Source organism: Ixodes scapularis, unplaced genomic scaffold (genome assembly GCF_016920785.2).
Source record: "Ixodes scapularis isolate PalLabHiFi unplaced genomic scaffold, ASM1692078v2 ptg000317l_1__unscaffolded, whole genome shotgun sequence".
NCBI classification, from domain to species: domain Eukaryota; kingdom Metazoa; phylum Arthropoda; class Arachnida; order Ixodida; family Ixodidae; genus Ixodes; species Ixodes scapularis.
In genome coordinates this window covers 198,117-223,506 of record NW_024609960.1, presented here as the reverse complement: position 1 = coordinate 223,506, position 25,390 = coordinate 198,117, and the positions used below count along the sequence as shown (strand labels likewise).

At 45.0% G+C, this 25,390-nt stretch overlaps 1 protein-coding gene across 1 annotated transcript; it reads right to left on the bottom strand.

Annotated features, from left to right (window-relative positions):
- Positions 1-23,039: 23,039 nt before the first annotated feature.
- On the bottom strand, positions 23,040-23,528 carry LOC121834053 (the record flags this gene model as incomplete). Its single annotated transcript, XM_042287787.1, has 2 exons — positions 23,040-23,120; positions 23,346-23,528. Coding segments are annotated over 2 exons (264 nt in total), but the record flags the coding sequence as incomplete, so codon positions are not given.
- Positions 23,529-25,390: the final 1,862 nt, after the last annotated feature.

Here is a 25,390-nt window from a genome sequence, read left to right as displayed (position 1 = left end):
GGCTTTGTCATCTAGGCGATCTGCTTCGACGTTTCATGTAATGTCGCAATGCCCGGAAATTCAACAGGTAAAGTACAAAATTTAATCTTTATAATTGCAGACTTCTTTTTTGAGTGTCCGCTGCTCTCTTTATGAAGTCATGTTTGAACTTTCTATAAAGGTGGTCCCAAGAAAGACCTCATGGTTTCTAGCTTTTGGAGTTCTAATTCATTCTTGGAATTTGTTTGTATGACCCAGTTTTTCGTCTGACCGAAGTTGTCAATGAATGTGACGGCTGAAAATATTGCAATCATGCAACTCAGCTGCTCCTGAACACGTATGGTGTGAAAGACAAAAGGCTTTGCTTGCACTAAATTTCGGAATGGTGAAAGCAAATGTTGAAACTTTTTTAGGGCTGAAGCGCCTTAGTGTCTAGCCTTGTCCGTCTGGCGTCCGTGCTCACATTGATTGCCATCCCATCTGTCTTCTTAAAAAAAAAAAAATGTTTGCGCAGCCGACAGGATTCGAACCTGTGCGGGGAGACCTTAAGGGATTTCTGGTCCATCGCCTCAACCACTCGGCCACGACTGCGTTTTATTTTTTTTTCTTTATTTCGTACATAAAAACAGGCTACCCAGGTCTTTTGGGCAGCCGTTGATTAAAATTCTTTCATGTGAGCCAGTTTGTCTAATACAGGTGCCCATTCGGGCGCATCATTCCCATTCAAATCGTATACACTCTTCACTTGGTTCACGAGATCCGTGAAACACATGGGTGCAGTTTTCGGGTTGGGCTCAGCATGGCGTACCATCATTCGTGATTTCCAAAGACCAAACAGGGCCAAAACCATTATCATATCATAGGGAACGCCGTCATTCGCGTCTACAGGCAAAAAACGAATGGACTGTGCAGTTATACACAATTCTTTTTTCAAAGTGCGTTGAAGCACATCCCACATAAAGACCGCATCCCAACAATCAATGAACACATGCTCAATTGTTTCTGGTTGTTTGCATAGCAGGCAATTAACACCCCGTGGCACTGTTATACCCCTTTCTGCCATCCACACTTTAACAGGTAATGTGGCGCTGTGTAGTCGAAAAAAGAAAGATTTAGCCGCAGGGGGTATGGCCATCTTTTTAACGCGGACTAGGACATCCTGACCTCGCCCATCCGGATACACTGTCCGATATATCGGTGCAGGAAAAAGACTTTCAATCAAATCACGCGACAGTTTTTTGCGGGTTACTGTAGACAGATACTCAAGCGAGTACCGCACCGTCAAAAATTCAAAAGCGCTTACAACTTCCTTAACAAAGCCAGCCATTTTTGCAGGGGGACCAATTTGCGAAGAAACAATGAAGGTTGGAAAACGCGCCGCCAGTCTTGTCTGTAACATGACCTGAAGAAATGGGGTTTTCTGGTCCCTCAAATAAAGGAAACGCGAGACAATTTGTCGAATAAAAAGGTGCGCCAGCCCTAGTCCACCTTGTGAGACTCGTCGAAAAAGATTGTCTCGACGCATTGGTTCCGCCACACTTTTCCAGATGAACACTGCGAAGACCCTGTGCATTCTTTAAATACTGGTTCGAGCGCAATGTATTACTTGAAGCACATACCACAGCTTCGCGACCAAAAACACATTACAGACCGTGGCTCTTGTAAAGATTGACATATCGCGATTGCACCACTTTTCTGCTCGTTCCCTTAATTCGCCTGCAACCTGTGTCCAGTATTCATTACTGTTTTGCATGTGCTCGAGCGGTGCACCAAGGTATTTACCGGGCGCGGTTCTCCATTGTATTCCTTCGAACATTGACGGCGTTGTGGCCCATTCACCATGCCATACACCAGAACATTTGTTTCTATTTACTACAGCACCTACTGAGTCACAAACATTATTACACAACTCTAAGGCATTTGTTACACTTTCCTTATCGCTACAAAAGACAGCCACGTCATCCGCGACAGCTAGAACTTTTATTTCCACGTCACCCATATAGAAACCTCGTACTTGCTTAGACCGAATAATGCTCAAACACAAGGGCTCTAAATAAAGAGCGAACAAGAGTGGGGACAGTGGGCATCCCTGCCGCACGGAAGAGAGAACGCTTATTTTACGAGTCAACGAATTGTTTATCACTAACCGCGTTGTGCAACCATTATATGCCATTTTAACCCCTTCTAGAACAATTTTCCCAAAATTAGCTCGGATTAGAATCTCTCGAAGTACTTTATGACATACCCGATCAAAGGCTTTTTCTAAATCGATCTGAACCATCCCAACCGGATTCCCCTCATTAGACGAACATTCTAAAATAGTCCGCGTAGTATGGATATTAGTCTGAATCGACCTGTCTCTGATGCCGCATGTTTGGTGCTCTCCAACCAAGTCGGTGATAACACTTTGCAGCCTTCTGGCTAAAAGCCTTGCAAAAATTTTATAGTCCACGTTGCTCAGAGCAATGGGTCGGTACCCACTGACACGCCGTCGCCTAACCTCGTCTTTCGATTTGGGAATGAGTACTGTATGCGACTGTAAAAAAAGAGGGGGGCAACACTTCAAGCTCGTAGGCTTCGCGTATAACCTCAAGGAAAACGGGAGAAAGTTCTTTTTTAAACTTCTGATAAAACTCGGCACAAAGGCCGTTTGGACCAGGAGTTTTGTGGGCTGCCAAACCGTCAATCGCGTGTTCTATTTCAGCCAGCGAAAAAGGTAGTTCTATAGTTTCCTTGCTGTCTTCCGTTAGGTCGGGTATTATCTGAATTAGATTTCTGATGGCTGGCACACCCTCAGGCATTTCCGGACCCCCAAATACCCTCTCGTAATATTCAGTGAAAGAACGTTCAATAATGTCTTTATCATGGCTAAGAATACCGTCGTGCTCAATGGCTGATATTTCTTTCGACAAAGCAAATTTCTTTTCATCCGCTAAGGCTCTCGAAGTAGGCTGTTCACCCAAAAGAAACTTGTCAGTCCTTGCACGCACTACCGCACCTCGATAACGTTCACGCTGATACTTGTCTAGCTTTGCTTTTATCTCTTTGATTTCTGTCGCGTTTATACCCGGGTTATCGCATTCGGTTTTCAGCAGGTCAAGCAAATATTGCTGCATCACTCTTTCCTCCTTCCTTGCGTTAAACTTCAAAACGGACGACCTTTCTATTGCCAATTCCTTAACTTCTTGTTTGAAAAATTCCCACCTTTCCATGCAGCTTAGAGCATTGTTACCACACAATTCATCTAAAACTCTTTTCACACCCGAGACAAAAATTTCATCCTTCAACAAACTGACATTCATTTTCCAGAGTTCCCAATTGAACCTACGCGATGGTTTCCCTCCCATTCCCAATGTCACTGCTACAAGGCAGTGGTCGCTAAAGAAAAGTGGTTTCACATCGTATCCTGATATGCTGACAGTCAAGTCAGCAGAAACATAAATCCGATCCAAACGTGCATGCGAGGACAACTGAAAATGAGTAAACTTAAATTCATTTCTCGGGGCCGCCAACTTTGCATCATCTTCCAAATTATATTCGTTTAAAATTTCACTCAATACTGCGGCACTTCGGTCAGAAATTGGTTTAAAGGGCACCCTATCTTCGGCACTACATACACAATTAAAATCGCCCATCAGAACCATTACTTTGTTACACTGCAAATACTGTTCTAAATGTTGAAAGAAAGCTATCCTTTCATTTATTTTGTTGGGCGCATACACACATATCACTCGCATATGTTGATTCCTCAGCGCAAAGTCGCAAACAATAAGGCGACCTAGTTCGTCAATGACGATGTGCAAATCACGCGGATCAGATGCTGTTTTAAGAAATAAAAAGCATCCAGCAGACATACCAACAGCACGACTTACACAAACCTGGTAGCGTTTAAGGAATGGTTGCAGTGCCTGCTCAATTTGCTTCTCATTGGCCATCTAAGTTTCCTGTAGGGCGAATATGTCAATGTCCTCATCGCTTAGTAACCTTTGCAGCTGATATTGCTTTTTCCTTGCATTTAGGCCTCGGACATTTAAGGTCGCCAACCGAATAGGTCGAGGAAGACTAATCATGTTATTTGCACTGAACTTGCCCTGAATTATTACAAGAAAGTCCTCCCTTAATTAAATCAAGGACAAAGACCTCGCACTCCTGTCATCTACTCGCTACGGGCCTTCACTCCGAGTTTTTACGCCCGCAGTCCCCCTGTGGAACACGTGGCTTGACCACGGTGCGACTCTTTTTGGGACCCTGTACAATCCATGGAGGCCCACTGCCGTACTCACCTCCAGGTGAGGCCAGAGATGAGTCTTGGTCAAGTGGGCGTTTCAGGTTGGCGTCCAAGTCCATGTCGATATCGCCTTTGGCCGCACAGTCATTCCCTGGCCCGTCGTCGTCGGCATTCCCTGTAGTCTTTCCTGAGGCCCCGCTCGACGCACTCTCGTCTTCGGGTGACGTCGCGTGATTTCCATCCTCTTTTTTTCCGGGTCTTGCCAGTTTCGCCACGTCGCACTGCGTTCGCTCTCAGTCAGAGTTGCTCCCACCACGCGTGGTCTGCTTGTGCGTTCCCTCGTCCTGCTGTTCTGTCGGCGTTGAGCCTGTAGCCGCTTCTTCGGCTTCAGCTGCGTCCATCATCATGTCATCATCCGTACGGCGTGCCCCGGCAATTGAGGCGTAGGTTTTCGGGCAGTCCTCGCTTTCGTGGCCGAAACGATGACAGTCCGAACAGCGTGGAACTCAGCAATCACGTCTGATATGTCCTGTTCGTCGACATCGCAAACAGAGGGGCGCTCTTCCAGGCACAACCACTAGCACCTTGCAGCCTTCAAGGCGTAGTTCATGAGGGAGCTTGTCCACCGTTGTACCTTCCTTAAGCGTCATGCGGACCATCCTCGTGTTAGATTCGACGTTCTCGAAACCCTTTTCACGAAATAGCTCCCTGGTGATATCAGCCACTTTGCCATAACGCTCAACTTCTTTACGCACCTGGTAATTCGGCACGTCGTAGGGAACCCAGTGGAGCTTGAGTTTGACCTCATTGTTCGCTGGGTCAATCACGAGACAACGCCCACCTTTGATGGACAGTTCTTTCGCGGCTACAAGCTTTTGTTTCGCAGCGAGGGAGTGCAGTCGAAGCATCCAAACATGATTCATTTGGTATGCACCGGCCGATGCCTAGTCTTTCAAAACGTCCAGTCGTTGAAGCTCTTCTCTGAAGTCTTGTATCTTATACGGTCTTCCTTTCACATCGCAGTGCAAAAACACCGCATTAGTTGCGATGTATCCTTTTGGCAGGGGATGCAGCGTGACTTTGTAGTCTTCGTCAGAAACAGACACAGTCATACCACGGCCAGATGCGGCCGCTGATATCGCTCCATCGGAGCTGGCCATCGCACGTCCGCTCTCGATGAAAGCCGGAAGTCGACACCCTCGGCCACGACTGCGGGACGAGTCGGGTGCTCCGAGATGTGGTAGTAACTCAAGAGCTGGGGATGTCATGGATGAAACGTTGCATGTAGCCTCTGAACGTCCATACGGGAGAGGGCGCTGCGGTCAAATCCATATATAATCGCGTTAAACTTTGCATGCATTGCCTCAACGTTTATAGGCGAGAGGGCGCTGCGGTCAAATGCTCAACTGCGTATATAACCATTGCGGTCGAACGCTGCGGACAAATGCTCGAAAAATCAGTATCATCAGCACCACCAGAGCTTCGCCCCAATCAACATCAGTCACCACATGTAGATGCGGTCATTCATTTTTTTTATAAAGTTGAGACACCTGTATAAACATGAACAACATAGTCGCCGTATTGTTCCATGTGATCCGGAAAGAGTGGCAGGCGTTTTACAACAGAAGAGTTGACAGATGATTTGGCCTATATGACCGAAATAACTATTCTCATCTTCAGTGACGGTACAGTCCAAGGGAGGCAATCAAAGTTGCAATTAACATAATATGGTATACGAATTGGAAATGTACTGAGAAACTTGCGAAAGTGGCATTCGGACCTCTTGACCAAATTGGCGCGGCCCCCCCCTCCCCCCCCCCCCCCCCCCCACGTGTGTTGCTAAACGAAGGTAGTACCCACATGTCTCTTGGCACGAAGGACGGACACTGCGAGTTCTGGAGCCTCCGCAAAGACAAGGTCAGAAGAAGTTGCTCGAGTGACACCTAGACGCACGCGCGGAGTTCGTGCAATCATATATTTCAAGCGCTTTTCTAATGTTGGTGAAATCCCATGTAGGACTGACATTGAATATGCATAACAACAAGAATGCAGACACTACGACTGGTTTTCCTTCAACGAATTGTACCAAAGCAGCAGTAACCTTTATTTCTTATGCGTTGCAACACCCGAAGTGTAAAAAAAATAACTTGATATGTTTTTTTTTCAGCCACAATCAGTTAATTTTGACGTGATTTACTGAAACATGGTTCATTTCATACGAGCCTCCGCCCTATTTTGAAAACTACAACAGCGAAAATTTCCGTAGAGAAATAAAATGGGAGGTTGAATAGGCACGTATTTTAAGGAAGCACTAAAGTGGATTCTGGGGTCGTCTATTTGTGATCGTAACTCAATCCACGGGCTCTAAGAATTCTAGAAACCCAAGGCTAGAATGATTCGCGGCCGATTTCCCTATGAAAAAAGAGATCAAAGATCGTGACACGCCCGTTTTTCTCCGATTCGGCGCAGAAACTCGAGGGGACCATCGGACGTGCGACAACCAATCGCGAGGGTCGCTTTCCACGCGCGAATCGCATACATCCAAAAATCAGTTCGCGGTCGGTCGGGCCCCCTGTCGCGCGAGAAGCGACCGCTAGCGACATTTATTGTGGAATTCTTCTACACTCTAAAAAACGCCCGTGCGTCTACTTTCCCGCACAACACTCGGAGAGCCAATCGTCACAACTTACGGAGGCAGCTCAGCAGATGACGATGCGGAAACATGTTTAGACCGAAAAACGAGTCTGAGTTGTGACATTAAGCAATGCAAAACGTCACGCTTGCATTGCTTAATGTCACAACTCAGACTTCGTTTTTTGGTCTAGACATATGTTTTCGTATCGTCATTCGCTGAGCTGCCTCCAAAAGTTGCGACGATTGGCTCTCCGAGTGTTGTGCGGGAAAGTAGACACACGGGAATTTTAAAGAGTGTATAGGGTACAACAGTGTGTATGTGTGTGTGTGTGTGTGGGGGGGGGGGGGGGCTTGGCATCTTAGCTTTGACCTGTGCTTCGACGGCGTCCGAATTGTCGTAGTTCCTTTGTATCTTCCTTTTGATCTCGCGTTCCGCTCCAGAGCAGGCACGCTTCTGCATGTGTGACAGCTTGAGACGCCCAAGTTTGTACTACCCCAAACAAGTCCTAACAAGTCTCTTTTCGTAGCGCTCCCTGGGCGAAGCAGGAGGCCTATTGCTTCACACAGCTACGCCGCTGTGGGTTCGCAACAAGGCGACATCAGTTGAATTTAACCGCGTCAGCGGAGCGGCAGACAGCTAAAGTATCACAACCGCTCCCTACCGCCGGAGTCACATGCTTGTGTTGCTGCCAGGACACGTTGCGAGGGAGGCCGCAAGCGCGAAATAAACACCGGGACAGAGGCCGGTGGTCGTCGCCGTCGCGCGATAGCGCATTTAAGTGCGGAGGGAACGTATTTCCAAGAAAAGCTGCATTTTAGGGAACGCCAAAGGGGTCGGAACCATTTCCGGTGCCCTGTTTGCGGCCCGGTCGGGACGCATACGCACGCTTTACGGCGACAAATAAAAACACAAGCTAATTGTACAATTCTTTTATTATTATTTAGCGTCATTAGGCAATACCACCTAGAAGACAAGCCCTGCCCGTTTCCTCCCAAGCGTCGTCGCTGGGGGTACACGCAGCGCCGCCAACGCGACGTAGTGCATGTGGCCTTGTCTTCTAAACCCTATAGCATTAGGTCTGGCCAACGTACGTTACTAGATAGCCGAGTTACGGGGCTGCCCATTAAACGCTGCTTCGACGAGCAGTCCCTCCTACCCTGCCCCCCCCCCCCTCCCCCGCCCCCGGCTCGCATGTTGGTGGCGCGTCGAACGGTCGGTTCGACGCGTTACCGTTTTGAGGACGGCGGCTATCGTAATTGCGGTGTATTCTATGGTATATAGGCATGTTTTGAAGCACTGTGTTTGCGAAATCACGGTCTAGCGAGCGTACTTCACAGTCCAGCACGTGCGTGTTCGTCGCTTCGGAAAGCGAGGAAAGCACGCGCCATACGCACGAACACTCAAGATCGCACCGGACACACGCTCGTTTTTGAAAGGTTTGTTCGAGCTCGCGAATAGGTCATCGAAGTGGGTGGCGCACACCGCCAGGGAGCTCCGCCGTCCGTCGCGGGGACATCCCCCTGGCGTGGCACCGACCGCGGCCGAGGGCCCGCTTGGAGACCCTCCAAGTCTGCCACGAGGTTGGGCATCCGGCCAGGCGGCTCAGCTGAGACAATACCACCTAGAAACAAGGCCCGGCCATGACATCATCGTTAGTGGTTCCCCGGCCGGCTCAAGCGGCAAATGTACCGATGCTCGAGGAGAGTCGCTGCAAAACGGCAGACGCGTCCATCTTGGCGTCGATGCGTGCTATATATGCGTCGCGCTCATTGTGAGACACAGCAGGACGCGTCGGCGGCGACGCTGGCGCGAGCTGAAGCGCAAGGTCGTCTGCTCCTTTGCAGGGGTTGCGGCGGCGTCAGAACGCCGAGCTCTGATTGGCCCTGATGGAAGAATAGTGGGTAGACATCAAAGCAAGATGCCCTGACGTTTTCCCCACTTTCTTTGAATCAGAGCCAATCACAGCTCAGTGTTCTGACGTCAACACAACCCCCGCAAAAGAAGCAGACGAACTTGTACTCCGCATAGTCGGCGCTGCGTAGGTCCACTAGTGAAAAAATTGTAAGGGTGCAGGCGAGCTGGTGAAAGTTAACCATAGTTTTGTTTAACCCGAGACTGGGGTAATTCGGAAAAGGGACGAGAAGAAAAGAGGCCACAAGGAGGCGACGTCTCAAACACAGCTAAGGATTTTATTCCATCGCATGCACTTTTATACACACCACGTCCCCACACCACCAACCAAGTCGACCAATGACAACATAACACCCGGAATACACTAAAGGTCTGTTCACACGATGCATCTTTTAGGCGCGCAACAGTTTCGCGACACTCAAGTTTCGCGAAATGTGCTCGTTCACACGTACCGCTTCACGTGCAACAACGATGACGTTTAGACTCGCGAAAATAGTTTGGGTGTTGACCATAAAGTGGCGTTCCAGTTGAAAGCCAACATCATCATCATCACCATTAGCCATTCAGCGTCGTGTTCTCCATCTCCCGCCACATTCTAAGAGTCAATACGCAGGCGAGCTGGTGAACAACCATAATTAAGAAATAAAACCTTAAGACAAGGAAACAGAAAGGAACATACACACCACCGTCCTAAAACCAGCACAGCATACAGCTGTCATTTACTTCCATTTACTTAATTTACTCTTAAATTGTCATTTACTCGTTGTTGAACTGTCATTTACTGCCATTACTTTACTTACTGTTGAATATGTATAATTTGGATGGAGGTTGACAAAGAAGAAGACTGTTGTGGAAGTAAATGAGAGCTGTACGCTGTGCTGGTTTGGAGACGGTACTGTGTACGTCCCTTTTTGTTTCCTTGTCTCAAGATTTTATTTCTTAATTATGACTAAAATAGACGCGAATTATCATCATCACCAATTACGTCTTCGTCCATCGCTGGATTTTTTCCAATATGCTACTCACTCTTCCTTCAGTGGTGCTTGACGTGCTCGCGGAAGCGCCGGCAGTATCCATTGTTCGTGGTTTCGGTTTTTTTTTCGGATTTGGCTCGGCTACAACACCGGCAGTGAAGTGGTCTTCTCAAACAGCTCGCTCCCCCTTCAAAGGCCACGTGAGAGCGTTTCTGAGCGGCCATTGGCGGCGCCCTCAGAGTGATTGACAGGACTCGGCATAGTTTCAGCAAAAGCTCGCTCCAAAAACGAGGTGTGCGCGCAACTTTTTTTAGATGCTCGCGTCCTTTTCGAGCTCGTTCAGACGGCGCAACCATTTCGCGAAACTACGTTTCGCGACACTAGATGCGCGAGAAAAATGCGTCGTGTGAACGGGCCTTAAGCCAAACATAGGCCCAAAACATTACAAAAGAAAAATCTTTCAGCCAGACAACAGGACAAGATAAGCATCCGACTACACAAAGTCAACAAAGAACCGTTAAGAGGTTTTTTCAAACCCGCAAACACACGGAACCAAAGGGAAAGAGGGCATACAAGACCTAATTACACAAAGCCAAGCAACAAACCATTAAACTATTACCTCCGTTTCCGACCAAAACACCTTACAATTGTTGCACTCAGACACGTGCTTGGCGATCTCCGAGTTCGGTGCCCCGTTTTTTACATTTCTTTTATGCTCGGTCAGTCTGTCATTCACGCACCGCGAAGTTTGCCCCACATATCTAAAACCACATGCTAAGGGTATCTCATAGACTACACCTCCTTTGCAAGCCACTGACCTGTCCTGATGTTGCCTTCTGCATTCCTTTGGAGGTGCAAAGAACGGAGTCATCCTGTTTAATTTGTAATCAGATGAAAACACTACGTCAACTCCAAATCTGTGAGCACTCGCTTTAAGGTTATGCGAAACACTGTGGTAGTACGGGACTACGGCAACCTTTTTACTTCTTTCTCTCGTTGTTCCATTTCTCTCGCCAAAACTTGGGGAGAGCTGCCTCGTGATGAAAACTTTATCATAACCCGCATCCTCTAACCTCACCCACTGCCTTTTGAGGGCTTGGCCTACATAATGAAGACATGACTTCTTTAGAGCGTTTCCGATTATTGATTTGACCACCCCAGCCTTCACAGTCTTTGAATGGCAGCTTCTTCTACTTAAAACTGGCTTTGCCGATTCTTTTCCGTACTCCCAGCACACTCCTTCTTGCACGTGAATACGTAAATCTAAAAACTGCAAAACTCCTCTGTCTGGCCCTTCAACAGTAAAGGTAAGTTCCGGTGCTGAGGCTCTCACCAGACTCTCTATTGCTCCCGTATCCTTCCCATGAAAGCTCATGACCACAATGTCATCAACATACCTTCTCACTAAAACTTCACCCGACCCCCAAACTGCCAGCCTTTCCGAGATCGCGTTATCCAAAGAGTTTAAATAAAGTTCTGCCAAAATAGGTGCCATCGCAGACCCAATACACACGCCCTTCTTTTGAATCCACATGCGTTCCTTGAACTCCACTACCGTGGCTTTAAGATAAAGATCCAGGATCACTAAAAAACTATCTACCGGAATCCCCGTACCTGATTGTTGTGGATGATTCGTATAAGTTGTGGATGATTCGTATAAAAAAGACAGGAGGAATTTTCAGGCTATCACGGAAGTAAGAAAGGACTTTAAATCTAGATCACTGGAATTGTTACAGACCGATAAGAGCGGTATGTTTGCCGTCCTTCCATTGGCGGTTTTTGAAAAAAATCAACAGAGGCATTGGACTCGGTATTCATGGCATGGCAAGGCAAGTTGCGAAAATTAAGGAAGGACATCTCAGGATTCCGGTAGATAGTTTTTTAGCGATCCTGGATCTTTATCTGAGTGAATGACAGACTGACCGAGCACAAAAGAAATGTAAAAAACGGGGCACCGAACTCGGAGATCGCCAAGCACGTCTCTGAGTGCAACAATTGTAAGGTGTTTTGGTCGGAAACGGAGGTAATACATCGAGAGGAAAATGAGATAAAAAGGGTAGTGAAGGAAACAGTCCGAATTAAGTCGATGGGAAATTGTATTAGCCAGCCATCAATGCATCTAGGAGAAAGCTCAAGAAAATTCCTCAAGATGTAAACCCATCGGTTTTTTTTTTCTTTTTTTTTTTAGCTATTTAGCACTTGGTGCGCTGCCTGCAAAGATGCAGTACAGGTGCAGGATATATTGTTTGTTCTGGTATTCCTTGTTACTTCTTTCAAGTGTGTAGTTGAGGTTGGAACTTTTGCATTCTCCCCTTTGTGTATTTTGGTTCATGGTTACCCTCTTCCGCTTTCCTTCAATGTGGAGTGCGGGTTAAAATGACCGGTTGCCGTTTTTTTTTGTTTTTTTTACGGTGATTAAGTACCGGCTAGTTTAATGGTTTGTTGCTTGGCTTTGTGTAATTAGGTCTTGTATGCCCTCTTTCCCTTTGGTTCCGTGTGTTTGCGGGTTTGAAAAAACCTTTTCACGGTTCTTTGTTGACTTTGTGTAGTCGGAGGCTTATCTTGTCCTGTTGTCTGGCTGAAAGATTTTTCTTTTGTAATGTTTTGGGCCTATGTTTGGCTTAGTGTATTCCGGGTGTTATGTTGTCATTGGTCGACTTGGTTGGTGGTGTGGGGACGTGGTGTGTATAAAAGTGCATACGATGGAATAAAATCGTTAGTTGTGTTTGAGACGTCGCCTCCTTGTGGCCTCTTTTCTTCTCGTCCCTTTTCCGAAATACCCCAGTCTCGGGTTAAACAAAACCACTAGTGACGACGTTTAAGGGGGAGGGGGGGGGGGAGAAAGGCGCGAGCCTTGTCTTCCGGGTGGTATTTACTGAGACAGGCCTCACTCAGCCACGAGGTGCTTCCACGGGGCCCAAGTCGGAAGAACACGATGGCTCAACCCCTTCTCCGCGACAGGTTATGTTCGTCGTATACATCCGGTGCTCTGACGAAATCGACGCGTGCGCCTAATGTTTTCGTCCGGCCGAAAAAAAGCAAACCAAAGAAAGTTTCTTCGTGTTTACAAGCATACAGCGTGACACGAAGGCACTTTTTAAAGGGATGAATTTGTACGGAGAACTTACTGAAGAAGAGCAGGTGATGAAAGGCGGGTGGTGACGTCAGAGCGCCTAGCTCCGATTAGAAGGATTAGTGGGTAGAGGCAAAGGCTAGCTACCTTCGTCCCCGTCTTCCTACAATCAGAGCGAACCAAAGCGTCGTCAGCTCCTCGTGAAGGGTATGGCGTTCGAACACCAAACGCCGGCGTCGCGCCTTTGTACGCCCGAAGCCATTCGGGAATCCAATAAAGCTGACGTAAGTCTCGGAACTCGTCTTCTATAAAAAAAAAAGACGATATAGCGATAGAGCAGTTGAGTGCGGCGGGAACGTATGTTGTCGTCATGTACTCAGAATTTCATATTCTATCACTAGCGCTGACGTCACACTCGCATGAAGTTTCAGGTTTCTGGGATGCGTAGCTCATCTATGCGGGCCGAAGAAAATATTTTCGTTTTCGCCATCGGATTCATATATAGCGTTAAATAAATTATTTCGCGATAGTTTCCCAATTTTATGAGCTTCCACATTAATCCGATTAACCGAGTAATTCATTGCTAACTGAGGGTCACTATATAATATGTTAAAAAAACATGATTCGGTTCATAGACCTAGTTTTTTACGTATGTATTTATATACAGGCCCCCTTCAAAAGTCGCGGGCCGACTATTAGAAGGTCGGAACCATTGCACAATGGCGAAACAGCAGACATTGTGAAACGTTGAGTTCGGAGGTCGTTCCATAAGATAGGGAACGTGAGAGAGCGGCCAACGCTATAAGAGCCTACGAGCCAATCGAGCAGCGTCAAAAGTGCAACGTCACTGCCCTCATCACCCATATCTCTGGGTGTGTTTCAGCCTTCTAATCCGACCAAACGCATAAAGTGTGGCGTGACGCTGCGGTTTTAGTCGGCCATTGTGCAGGAATTCTACGGCTACCAACAGAGGGCAGTCTGTCGAAGGGTCTATTTCATTAAAGGAAATCTGAAGCGGTTCTGTATTTGAAAAAAAAAAACACTGAAATAGTCTTCAGCTGACCTCCCGAATCACAAATATTGTATTTTTTTTTTTTTTATTTGGTGCACTGAGGCTTCAGAAAATCAGTTGAAAAGCACCACTGAAGCCCCTGAAGTCGCGGAGCGTGACGTCATATCCAGAGGTTTCATAATCACTGCTCTCGCGCATCTTCGGCGCCTATGCAAGCAATGCACGCGCACTCTTGCTATTTTATAAAAAAGGTCACAAAAAGACGTCGCGACTGGTGTCAGTGCTGGGGAATACACCTGGCAAGCTTGCCATTGCACGCGCTGCCCATAGGAACGACACGCTCTTGGCTGCCGAAAGATCCTTTTATGAAGCAACGACCGGTCGGGGTTTTTTCGTGTTTTCTTGCGTTTAGTTACATTTTCGGGGAAAGCGAACGTGATATTCAGATTCACGAGATAAAAATACGCCAAATCTCACCTCTAACTCGTTTTGTTTTTGCTTTTTCTCAAGAATCTCTTCAGCTTTTCTTTAATTTACTTTTTCATGTTTCCATCACTTGCTAGAGTGCAAGGTGGGAATGAAATAATGGCCAGCCTCAAGTCGGCAAGCCAGAGTGGAAAGGCTCGAAAGGTTGCCGTCATCTATGAGCGACGGCGGCAACCAGACAACTGGCAAGCTGGTTGTTTGGTTGCCGCCGTTGCTCATAGATGGCGGTAACTGTCCAGAGTTTTGTGCTATAAAGTCCTTTGAGGACGGACATGATCCTGGGGAAACTATTCATTAAAAGCTTCGCTGTAATTAAAAGTAAAAAAAGCGCAACCATAGAATCTAATGAACCCGATTGAGCCCAATACTTTCTACTGTGCTACGAAGGGTAGTTGAAGCAATTAGTGTGTAAAGTTCCCTACAAAGCGGTGTTCGTGCGAGTACTATACTTCGTTTCAGCTAGGGATGCCGCAAACCACCTAGGTTCAAATTCGAAAGGTTTCGATATTTTCGAACCGAACTGATGTTCGATATCGAAAGGTTTCGATATTTTCGACCGTACGGAGGTTCGAAATCGAAAAATTCGCCACTTTCAAAAATTGTGGAGTTTCGATTCGAAACGTTCGAAGCTTTCACGGTTTCTAAAAGTTCAGGTTGGATTATTTCAATTTTTTTTTTTTTTTTTAGGTTCGAGAAATTCGAAGATTTCGAACTTTCCTCGCTTGAGATTCGAGATATTCGCATGTTACTTTTTTTTTTATTCTGAAAATCGAAAACTTTGAAAGTTTCGAATTTTTATACACATAAAGTTCGATAAATGCGAAGATTTCGAATTTCTTTCTACATAAAGGTCGAAAAGTTCGAAGGTTTCGATTCCCTTTTAAGGCTAAATTCTAAAAAAAAACTTCGAAGGTTTCGAATTTCTTTCAAGTCCAAGTGCGCAAAGTTCGAAGTCCGGTTTTCATGTTCCGCCACAGTTTCAGTTTCAAATAACGTTTTCACGCCTCACTGGTTTTCACGAAATCAGGTTCAGAGAAGTTCGGGTGTGATATTTAGATTGCGCGAAGTTGGTCAGGCAATTAAATGAGACGACGAGTGTCCCGGATGTGCTGGAATATTTGCCAGTGCAAAGTCACGTGTGACCATAGATCAGTAATTGTAAACGCCAGCCCGGGGGGGCGGGGGTCAATAACGTGCATCACAAAGTAGTGATCACACGAACGTACTGTTTAACGATACTCATCCAGTTCAAAACGGCCAGGGGCAGGCAGGTGGTTGAGGCTCAGAAAAACCTTGAAGCGATCTGGCAAACTGCCTCCCTACCCCCTTGCACGCTAGTAGAGATCCGATCGAACGCCGCCCAAGTGACGCTGGCATGTAGTAAGTTTAGTTTGTACGTGATGCAAAATCCTGAGACTGGAAATGAAATTTGAAAGGAAAAGGGTAAGAAGACAGAAAAAAAGGGGCAGGACAACGCCTCAAACTCAGCTCTGGGAATAAAATTTGAAAGAAAAAGTGTAAAAAGACAGAAAAAAGGGGACGGGACAACGTCTCAAACAAAGCTCAGGGCAACGTCTCAAACTCAACTCAGCTGAGTTCGAGACGTTGTCCTGTCCCCTTTTTTCTGTCTTCTTACACTATTTCTTGCGAATTGCATTCAGTCTCGGGATTTTGCACATGATTAACATACACCAGCTCGCCTGCACCATGACAATTTTTTAGTTTGTAATTGCTCTGGAGGTTTATTTTCCGGGACGGAAGAAACGCCGAGCAATAAGCACAGAAGCTGACACAACTTGAGGTCGAGGAGCGTTCTACCATACCAGTGGCGTCGGAAGAGGAAAAACGGGGGGGGGAAGGGGGGGGGGGGGGAAGTTCGGTTTTTTTCTCCCCCACCCCTTCCTCAGATATTTCGGACTGTTAAAGAAAACAATAGGGGGAAGACGGTATGGTCGATAATTGCCCGTAGATACATGTTTGGATATTTCTTCGAAACTCGTCTTGAACAACAAGAATCATATCTTAAGACGACACTTATCTAGGCTAAACATAGATCATTCTTAAAAGATTTAACATCTCTACCATAAATAGCTTCGGCTATAGCGCGCTTCAAATATGGCACAAACGACAATTGTCAAAAACTCGTCGTCCTTCCTCGCTTCCTCGGGAATCAATTTCTTTAAAACCAAGCACGCCAGATGATTGAAATAAACGGTATTGTCTTTCGCAAGGAATGCGGCACCGCATGTAAAAATTCAACAAAAAAAACAATTACGAATGCAATTCTTTTTTTAAATGTTTTTCCAAATCAAACCGCCCGCTGGTCTTTCGAAGTTCGACAAACTTCGACCTTTCATTTAAAAGTTCGAAGTTCGTCGACCTTGTGAATCTTCAGAAATCGAAAGTTCGACATTTTTCTAATTCTTTAGATTAATAAGGTCGGAAGTTCGAAATTTATCGAATTTCTTAGCGTACGAAGTTCGAAAATTCGAAAAGCTTCGACTTTTTTAGTGCAAGAAGGTCGAAAGTTCGAAAATCATCGATTTTTTTAGTTAATCAAGTTCGAAAGTTCGACAAGCATCGAATTTTGCAGCGTAGTAAGTTGAAAATTTCGAAAAGCTTCGAACTTCTTAGTTCAATATGTTCGAAAATTTGACTTTCGTCGAATTTCTTGATATAGAAAGTTCAAAACTTCAAAATCTTTCGAACCGCTTGATTCGATCATCGAACCCTCGGTTCGAAAAACGTTCGCGGCATCCCTATTTTAGAGAATTTCTGCAAATGACAAAGGCTACGGCCTCGTGAGTCAACCAGAGCGACGGAATGATGAACGTGACAGCTTTGCGCCGTGGGAGTATACGCCCCAACAGTAGTGGTGCAAAACTATCGATAGTACTATGGACAGTATTGATAGAAACTATCCATAGTACTGTTGATAGTCGACTATCGAAAAACTATGGACAGTATTGATAGTCGCCAGAAATCTGACTATCGATACTAAAGAAACTATCCATAGTACTGTTGATAGTCGACTATCGAAAAACTATGGACTGTACTATTGATAGTCGACTATCGAAAAACTATCGATAGTACTATGGATAACCGACTATCGAAAACTTATCGGTAATCGACTATCGTAAACCTATTGATAGTACTATCGACGGTTTACTCTCGATAGTTTTGCGACCCTCGTAGTTTGCGTCGCTCCCTCTTCTCTTTCTCGCTTTATTATTTCAAATGGGATACCACTTACCATCCCAACTATGGTTCAGCTTTCAGTGATGACGAAGACGGGATTTTAAGCGAAGAGACGAGGAAGGGAGGTGAGCGGCGGTGCGGCGACTGTGTTCGCTCTAGTGGTGCAAAACTATCGATAGTATCGATAGCCGCTAGAAATATGACTATCGATAGTAGAAAAAACTATCCATAATAATGTCGATTCTCGACTATCGAAAAACGATCGATAATACTATCGATAGTCGACAGTCGATAGTTTTGGAAAAACTATCTATATTACTGATAGTCAATTTATCGATAGTTTTGCATCACTACCCAACAGTCCCTTTGAAACGCGCGCTCCTTTTCAACGCTCTCGGGTTGGCTCGCTAGGGTTGTGGGTTTCGCCGTTTGTCAAGTATGCCGCAACAGAGTACACGTTCGAGAAACGTGTTTTTCCAAAGCCGTGCACATGGGCATGTACCCCAAAAGTACGGCGGTAACGTCTTATTCTACAATCGTTGTCACAAAAAAAAAAAAAAGTTTTGCGTAGGATTTATTTGCTGCGCGAAGCTTACTAGACTTGGTTGTCAGAAGAAGAAACAATGCTTTTGGCGTTTTAAACGTGTACGCCTTAATAATATAACATAAAGCTAGTCTAAGACACATATCTTAATTCAACACATGAAGGGGAAAACTACAGCGTGTTTCAAATAGCTGCCAGGCTCTTTAAATCGAATGAAAAAAAATCGGTTTCTTAACTTATCACGCTACGATTTTGTGCAGCGTTGCCCACAGGGGGTGCATTTTTCTATTAAATTTGCTAAGAGCGAGCTTACCTGAGGAAAAAGTAAAAAAATTAAAAGGCTTAGCTCCCATGGAAACGCAGCGAAGCCACCGGTCTTCAAACAGTAGTGCACCCCATTGTTTGAAGACAGGTGTCTTCGCTATGTTTCCATAAAAGCTAAGCCTTTTTCTTTATTTTTTTTATTTTTTTTTTACTTTTTCCTTATTTAAGTTCGCTCTTAGCAAATTTTATAGAAAAATGCACCACGTTTGGGCGACGCTGCACCAAATTGTAGCGCGATAGGTTAAGAAACCGATTTTCGCGGTCGATTTAAAGAGCCTGGCCACTAGTGGAAACACTCTGTAGTTTCCAAAAGCGGAACATTAGTGCAGGGTTTACAACTCTGTAAATTGTTCGGCGAAGTGCCGGACTTTTTCTTTTTAACTACGGTCCTTAAGGTGATGACGAGTATAGAATAGAATAGAATCAAATATAATAGCTTTTTGTAACAGATTTTTTTTAATACAACAATGAGAATAATGACACACTACCGATACGAATGTTAGATGCGTCAAAAACTTCCATTTTCAGCCAGGAATTCAATCTACACTGTGTATTTTTAGCTTTCCAGACCTTCCTTTTAAGTCTTCGAGACAGTCTGAAAGCCACATTTCAAGCTGACTTCAAGCAAGCCGATAAAAACAGCTGAGATGACGAATCCGTCGTAGTCGTTCACGCATCTTAGGCAATCAGTCCTGCCTTGCTTTTAGCTACGAGTAATCGGTGAGCTTGAAATAACAGCCTAACCCTTCCGATTACATCAGGGATAACTTGGCAGCGGCGCTTCTGTCCCAACTGTTGTTATCCCCTCACTCCTTGGCACCTAACCAGAGCAGCGGTTGACCAAGGGTCGATGCTCCAGCTCTGTCGAAGCCTTTTCTTACGAGATTTGTTTAGCGCCACATAGTCCCACAGTTAGTCGGCGACCTATGACGAAGCAAATAGCAGTTTCATTCCCCAATGCAGGTAACCATACTCCGCTTCAAATTTTTATTAATTTGTTTATTTATTTCTTTTCTGCAACGCCCCGGAGGGCACTACTGTAAAGGGAGGGGGGTCACAAAATAAGTATGTCTATATTTGAACACACAATAGGTCATCAAGACACATAAGTTACACAAACTAATATATACAAGCTCACAAACGGATATAACGTATGTGCACACATAAATGAAACAAACTTGAAAAAAACAGTGAGTGCACAGGCAAGCTGTGGAAGTTGTTCATGATGCAGAATACCCGAGACTGTGGCAAACGCTGGGAAACTTGGTCGAAGAAAAACGACAGGTGAAAACCACGTCTCAAACTCAGCTACTGCGTTTATTTCCTTGAAGCCTTATATATCCACAACCTAATCAGCGATCACCGACGTTACAAGGTCAACCTTTGTTATACGATTCTACCAACACTGGTCTTCACCTCAATCGTAAATGGTGACCTCAATCCCAAACTGAAAACTTGGGACCTTGAACAAAACAAACACAACAAAACAAACACACTGACCCACTTCCTTTCCAGCCGGAGTTTGAAAGGGCTGTGCTTTATTTAAACGAGAACTGATATGACCTCTAACTGAAACCCTGCGTGATGTTGAACCCCTGTCTGCCCTGCCTGCCCGCGGGCAGGGGTTCAGTGGGTAGGATTGTATAACAAAGGTTGACTTTGTGACGTCGGTGGCCGGTGATTAGGTTGTGGATATATAAGACATTGAGGAAATAAACGCAGTAGCGGAGTTTGAGAAGTTCTTTTTCCCTGTCTTTTTACTTCGACGGAGTTTCCCAGCTTTTACCACAGTCTCGGATATTCTGCATCAGAAACAAACTTGGTTCGCATGGAAAAGAATGCTAATGTGTTGATAAAATATTTGTAATAAACTATTCAAACGCAATGCTAGATTTGTAAAAAGAAACAAATCTGCATTTTCCAATGCCACAATCTCTCTCGGCAAGCTATTTCATTATTTTATTGTTCGCAGAAGAAAAAAATTATTGCGAAACCACTTTGAGGTGTATTCCCCAACTTTCTTGTCGTGATGTAATCTGCACGATCCTGAAATGGCTCAAACAGATAACGTCATTTTTCTTTTTTAAACAAACCATAAATAGTGCCGTGAAAAAATTCTAGACGTAAATATTTACGTCTAACAGCAGGGGGTTTCCGCTGCAGATTATGTTTTATTTTGGAGACACGACTGTGAAAGTTGTAGTAATTTGTCATAAATCTAGCAGCACGGTTTTGAATTATTTCAATTTAATCGATAAGATATTGTTTGGATGGGTCGCATACAACGCAAGCATGGTCAAGAATGGGCTTCCCACAAGAAGAAAAGAGAGTCTGTTTTAGGGATGGTGGAGCGCACGAGAAGCTTCTCCGTAGAAGACCCAATGTTCTACTAGCTTTCCTTGTTACGTAGTTTACGTCTGAAAGCGCTCTCAAATCACAAAAAAAAAAAGAGTACCCCCCCCCCCCCTTATTTAGCTTCTTTTTTAACATTTACAATTTCTTCGTGTACGGTGAATGTTGACTGGCAAATGTTACGTTTCTTTGTGAACCGTACATGACAACACTTTGGGAGGTTTAAAGTCACTTCCCATCTTGAACATCATAAACAAATTCTATGTAAATCACTTTGAAGAGCTGATACGTCAGAGTCCGCATTAATTTCACTATACGAAATACAGTCGTCAGCGTCTAGTCTCATTCGCGATATAATTCTCTGAGTTATGTCAATTCCAAAGATAAACAAGGGGACTGGCCCCATGCAGCACGGAACCCTGTGGTACTCAAGAAGTTATGTCAACTGGTGGTGACTTTACCCCATTCACAACCACATATTGTTTACGATCGCCCCAATAGTTAGCAATCCAGCAGTACATGCTACTATCGATATTTATCCTTTTAGCACTTCTAGAATAGAACCGTGCGGAATCGTATCAAAGGCATTTCGAAAGTCCAAGTAAAATTAAATCGACTTGCTTCCTACTATCCGGGTTCCGGGGGAAACGTCCCCGGAAATAAAGTCACCGGAAAAAAGTCCCCGGAAAATATGTTTCCGGAAAATATGTCCCCGGAAAAAAGGCCCCAGGTGGAAAGCAGGAAAAAATGTTCCCGAAGGGACATTTTTTCCACTTCCGTACGATCCGTTTTTGACTTTTGCGTATGATTCTAGAGCCTGCCGTTTTATTCCTGATTTTGTAACATTGCATCTCAACTGTTTTTGTTTGTTTTTCATTGTGAAATAAACATTTATAACACTTCTATTCAAAACCAAATTATTGTGTTTGGGGAAATTTGAGAGGTGCTTGTGTACCATTTCCTAATAGGTAAAAAACGCGACACCTAATAAAAACGAAAGGGCAGTTGTCATCAAAGTTAATATAGGAACTGAAAGTGCACATTTCGGGATATAATGCGGATGATAAAATTTCGTTTCCACTAATACTCTTTCTAAGTAAAATGTGAAAATGCGCCGATGCCGTGTTCGCGCTAACAGTGTCGCGATGCGTACCTCGCGGAATCGTATATTTCCCTATTTGTAGGGGCCGTTTTTTTTTTCTCCTACTTGCCACACGGTACCTGTCTTCCAAGGACATATGATTGGACCGCCCGAAGGCCATGAGGATCAAGGAAACCCAGAGTTAGAAAATCCTTTGGGACATCTTTTTCCTACCTTTTTTTTTCGGGAACATTTTGTCCGGGGACATTTTTTCCTACACCCTTACTATCCACCGATTGAACTAAGTCATGGGCAAATTTAGTTAGTTGAGTGTCACAATAGAACAGAGCCCGAAGAACACGCTGTGAAGGGGTAAAAAAAATGATTGGTATTCAAGTACGAAATGAGATTACTGTAAATGATGTGCTTCACTATCTCGCATGAAGCGCTCGTCAGCGATATTGGACTGTAGCTCTCAACACTGTTCCTGGCTCTAGATTTGTGTACTAGTACAACATCTGCATGCTTCCAGTCATGAGGCAATGAACCACTCTGCAGTGACCTGGTAAAAATAATGGAAAGAGAGCAACTATATGTGTCAGCATATGATTTGAGAACATGGTTCGGAATACAGTCGGGTCCCCTTTTCCACTTTAACGTTATTTAGTAATGTAAGAATTCCATTGTGATTTATTAGAATCTCTGGCATTTGTTCGAAATTACCCTCATTTACATATCTGAAGTCATCAGAAGAAGAAGGTAAGGGCAGGAGGAGAAAACAGAGAGGTTAACCAAGGCGGCCTGCCTCGGTTGGCTACTCTGAGTTGGGGAAGGGGATAAAAGAAGGAGGAAAGAAAAAGTAGAGGAGGATTAAGGTAACACACTAGCACTCACGTTAACACTGTGAGGCCAGAATCAATAATTAAGTAAATACCGCAGTTTCCAATATGACAATAAAAACTAAGAGACTGAAAGTGCGTGCTGGATTGTCACCAATGTTCACCCAAAACACTCGAGTTTTTGTACGCGCCAGCGCGAAGTCCAGTTGCGCACGTGTACACTTACAGGAATTATAAAATGGATAGCCCTCTATACGACAACAAATAATGAACACTAGATAAGTTTTTACAAACAGAACTCGAGGCGAGTTGCTGATAAAAATCGCAGAAGGGCTTTTGCGGCCTTCTCCTCTTTAAGTGGTGAGTCCCAGGCCCCTAGTATTTTGGACGTAGTAAATGGCCGGTCATCTAGCTGTGAAAGAATCCTTTTTAGGAGTTCTCTTTCTGCATCGTAAAGTGCACATTCACATAATAAATGAGATATAGTTTCCACACAATCACATTCTGGACAGTTCGGAGTGTGTGTTTTTCCGATTCGGTGCAGAAATTCCTGTGTGTAGGAAACGCCCAGACGTAATCGGTGTATAACAGCTTCTGTTCGCTTGGGTAAATTACGTGACACACGGTATGTTAGGTCAGGATCCAGTAGATATAGAGGAGGGTAATGGTGTGCAGAGCTCTTCCAGAGATTTTGTGTTGCATTTCGGGCTTGGAGATTTATCAATGAAGTGACGTCGCTTCTGGAGTAGGGTATTTCGACGTTGGGGAATAAGGTATGGGCGGAAGTCGCAGCACCATCCGCAGTTTCATTTCCAGGTATCTTGCAGTGTCCAGGAATCCACTGGAACTCGACAGAGTGTCTCCTATCAATACAATTCTGAAGATGGCATAAAAGTTTGAAAATAATTTGTCCATTTTCACTTCGTCGCGGATATGTGCGGATGCTTTGGAGTGCAGGCTTAGAATCTGTAAACACCGTCCATGCCTGAGGTGGTTTTGTCAATATAAATCGAAGGGCTTGATGAAGGCCTACAAGTTCAGCCGCTGTTGAAGATGTCTTGTGGCTAAGCTTGAATTTTCTTGTTGTGGCATACGATGGAATCACAATGCTTGCGGTAGAACTATTTTTGACACCTGATCCGTCCGTATATATGTGAGTTCTTGACGCGTGTAAACAGGCAATGGTGGATAAAGTGAGTTGTTTAAGTACTAGCAATGGTGTATTTGATTTCTTCTTGATGCCTTGAATGTCAAGTTCCACAACGGGGAGAGGGAGTCTCCATGGAGGTGTAGTTGGAGGATTAAACGAGTTTATATCATCAGAGATGTATTGCTCCATTTTTGATAGTGCCAGCGAATATTCTGAGTGAGGTCGCTTAAAAGTAAGATCAGCCAGAAAGTGATGACTATGATTAGTAGTATGTCTCAGATGAACTCTCAATGTTTCCTGCATCATTAGTATTTCTACAGGTGTGGCGCGTGCCTCGGCAACTGTGCCCAGAGTCGAGGCACAAGCTGGTAGGCCCAAACAGCCGCGGAGGCCACGTGCTTGAACTGCTTTGAGAGCTTTGATGTTGGTTTGACACGTGCCATGTAAAATGGGAGCGCTATATCGAAGTAAGCCGACAAATAAGGCCTTGCATATCTGTAATAGGAATCTTACTGTCGCGCCCCACGTGGTTCCACCGATGAAGCGGGCAAGAACACTAAAACTGGCAAGCTTTTTGCGCAAGTACAGAATATGAGGTGACCAGGTCAGACCCCTGTCGATGGTTACTCCAAGAAATGTGTGGCATTTAACGTACGGTATTGTTCGTTTGTCTATCTTAAGCGGGTATTTGTCCATTCTTGGGCGGGTGAAAGCAATAGCTGCTGATTTGTCAATGGAAATTTCGAGTCCACGGGTATTAAGATAAGTTGTCATTTTCTTTAGTGCAGACTGAACCCTTGCCTTTGCTTGAACTCGCGTAGATCCAGAAGCCCATATACAGATATCATCGGCGTAGAAAGATGCCTGGATGGTTGGGGGCAGTATTTTGGCAAGACGAATGAGAGCGATGTTAAATGATATAGGACTGAGGACGCGCCCCCTGAGGGACACCACGGGTCACCGGATATGAAGGCGTATTTCCTTCTTTTGTAGACATAAAAATTGATCTTCCTGTGAGGTAGCTCCTTATCCACCTATATAAGTGTCCCCCAATCCCAATTTCGCTGAGAGCCTGAAATATCGCTTCGTGAGTGACATTATCGAATGCTCCTTTGATGTCTAAGAAAGCCGCTATTGTGAATTTACGATGTCCTCGCTCCTGTTGTATGTAAGTTACAAGGTCAAGGACTCCATCGATAGAGCTCCTTCCTCGACGGAAGCCTTGCATGATTTCTGGATATATCCCTTGCTGTTCAAGATACCAATCTAGACGGCGGTGAATCATTTTTTCTATGATTTTTCCAATGCAACTCGCGAGCGCGACAGGACGGTACGAAGTTAATTGAAGTGGCGATTTGCCCGGTTTGAGAAGCGGCACAATCCTTGCCTCTTTCCACGAGCCAGGAACATTTTCATTGATCCATGAAGAGTTAAATATATTCAAAAGAAGCTTTCGCGCGTCCTTCCCCATATGTATCAAATAACTGTACTGTATGCCGTCAGGTCCCGGAGAGGTGTGAGGTTTCACTGAAGACAGTGCAGCATCGAGTTCGCTCATTGTGAAAAGGTCGTTCATAGCTTCTTCACGAAGTACTGGTTCGACT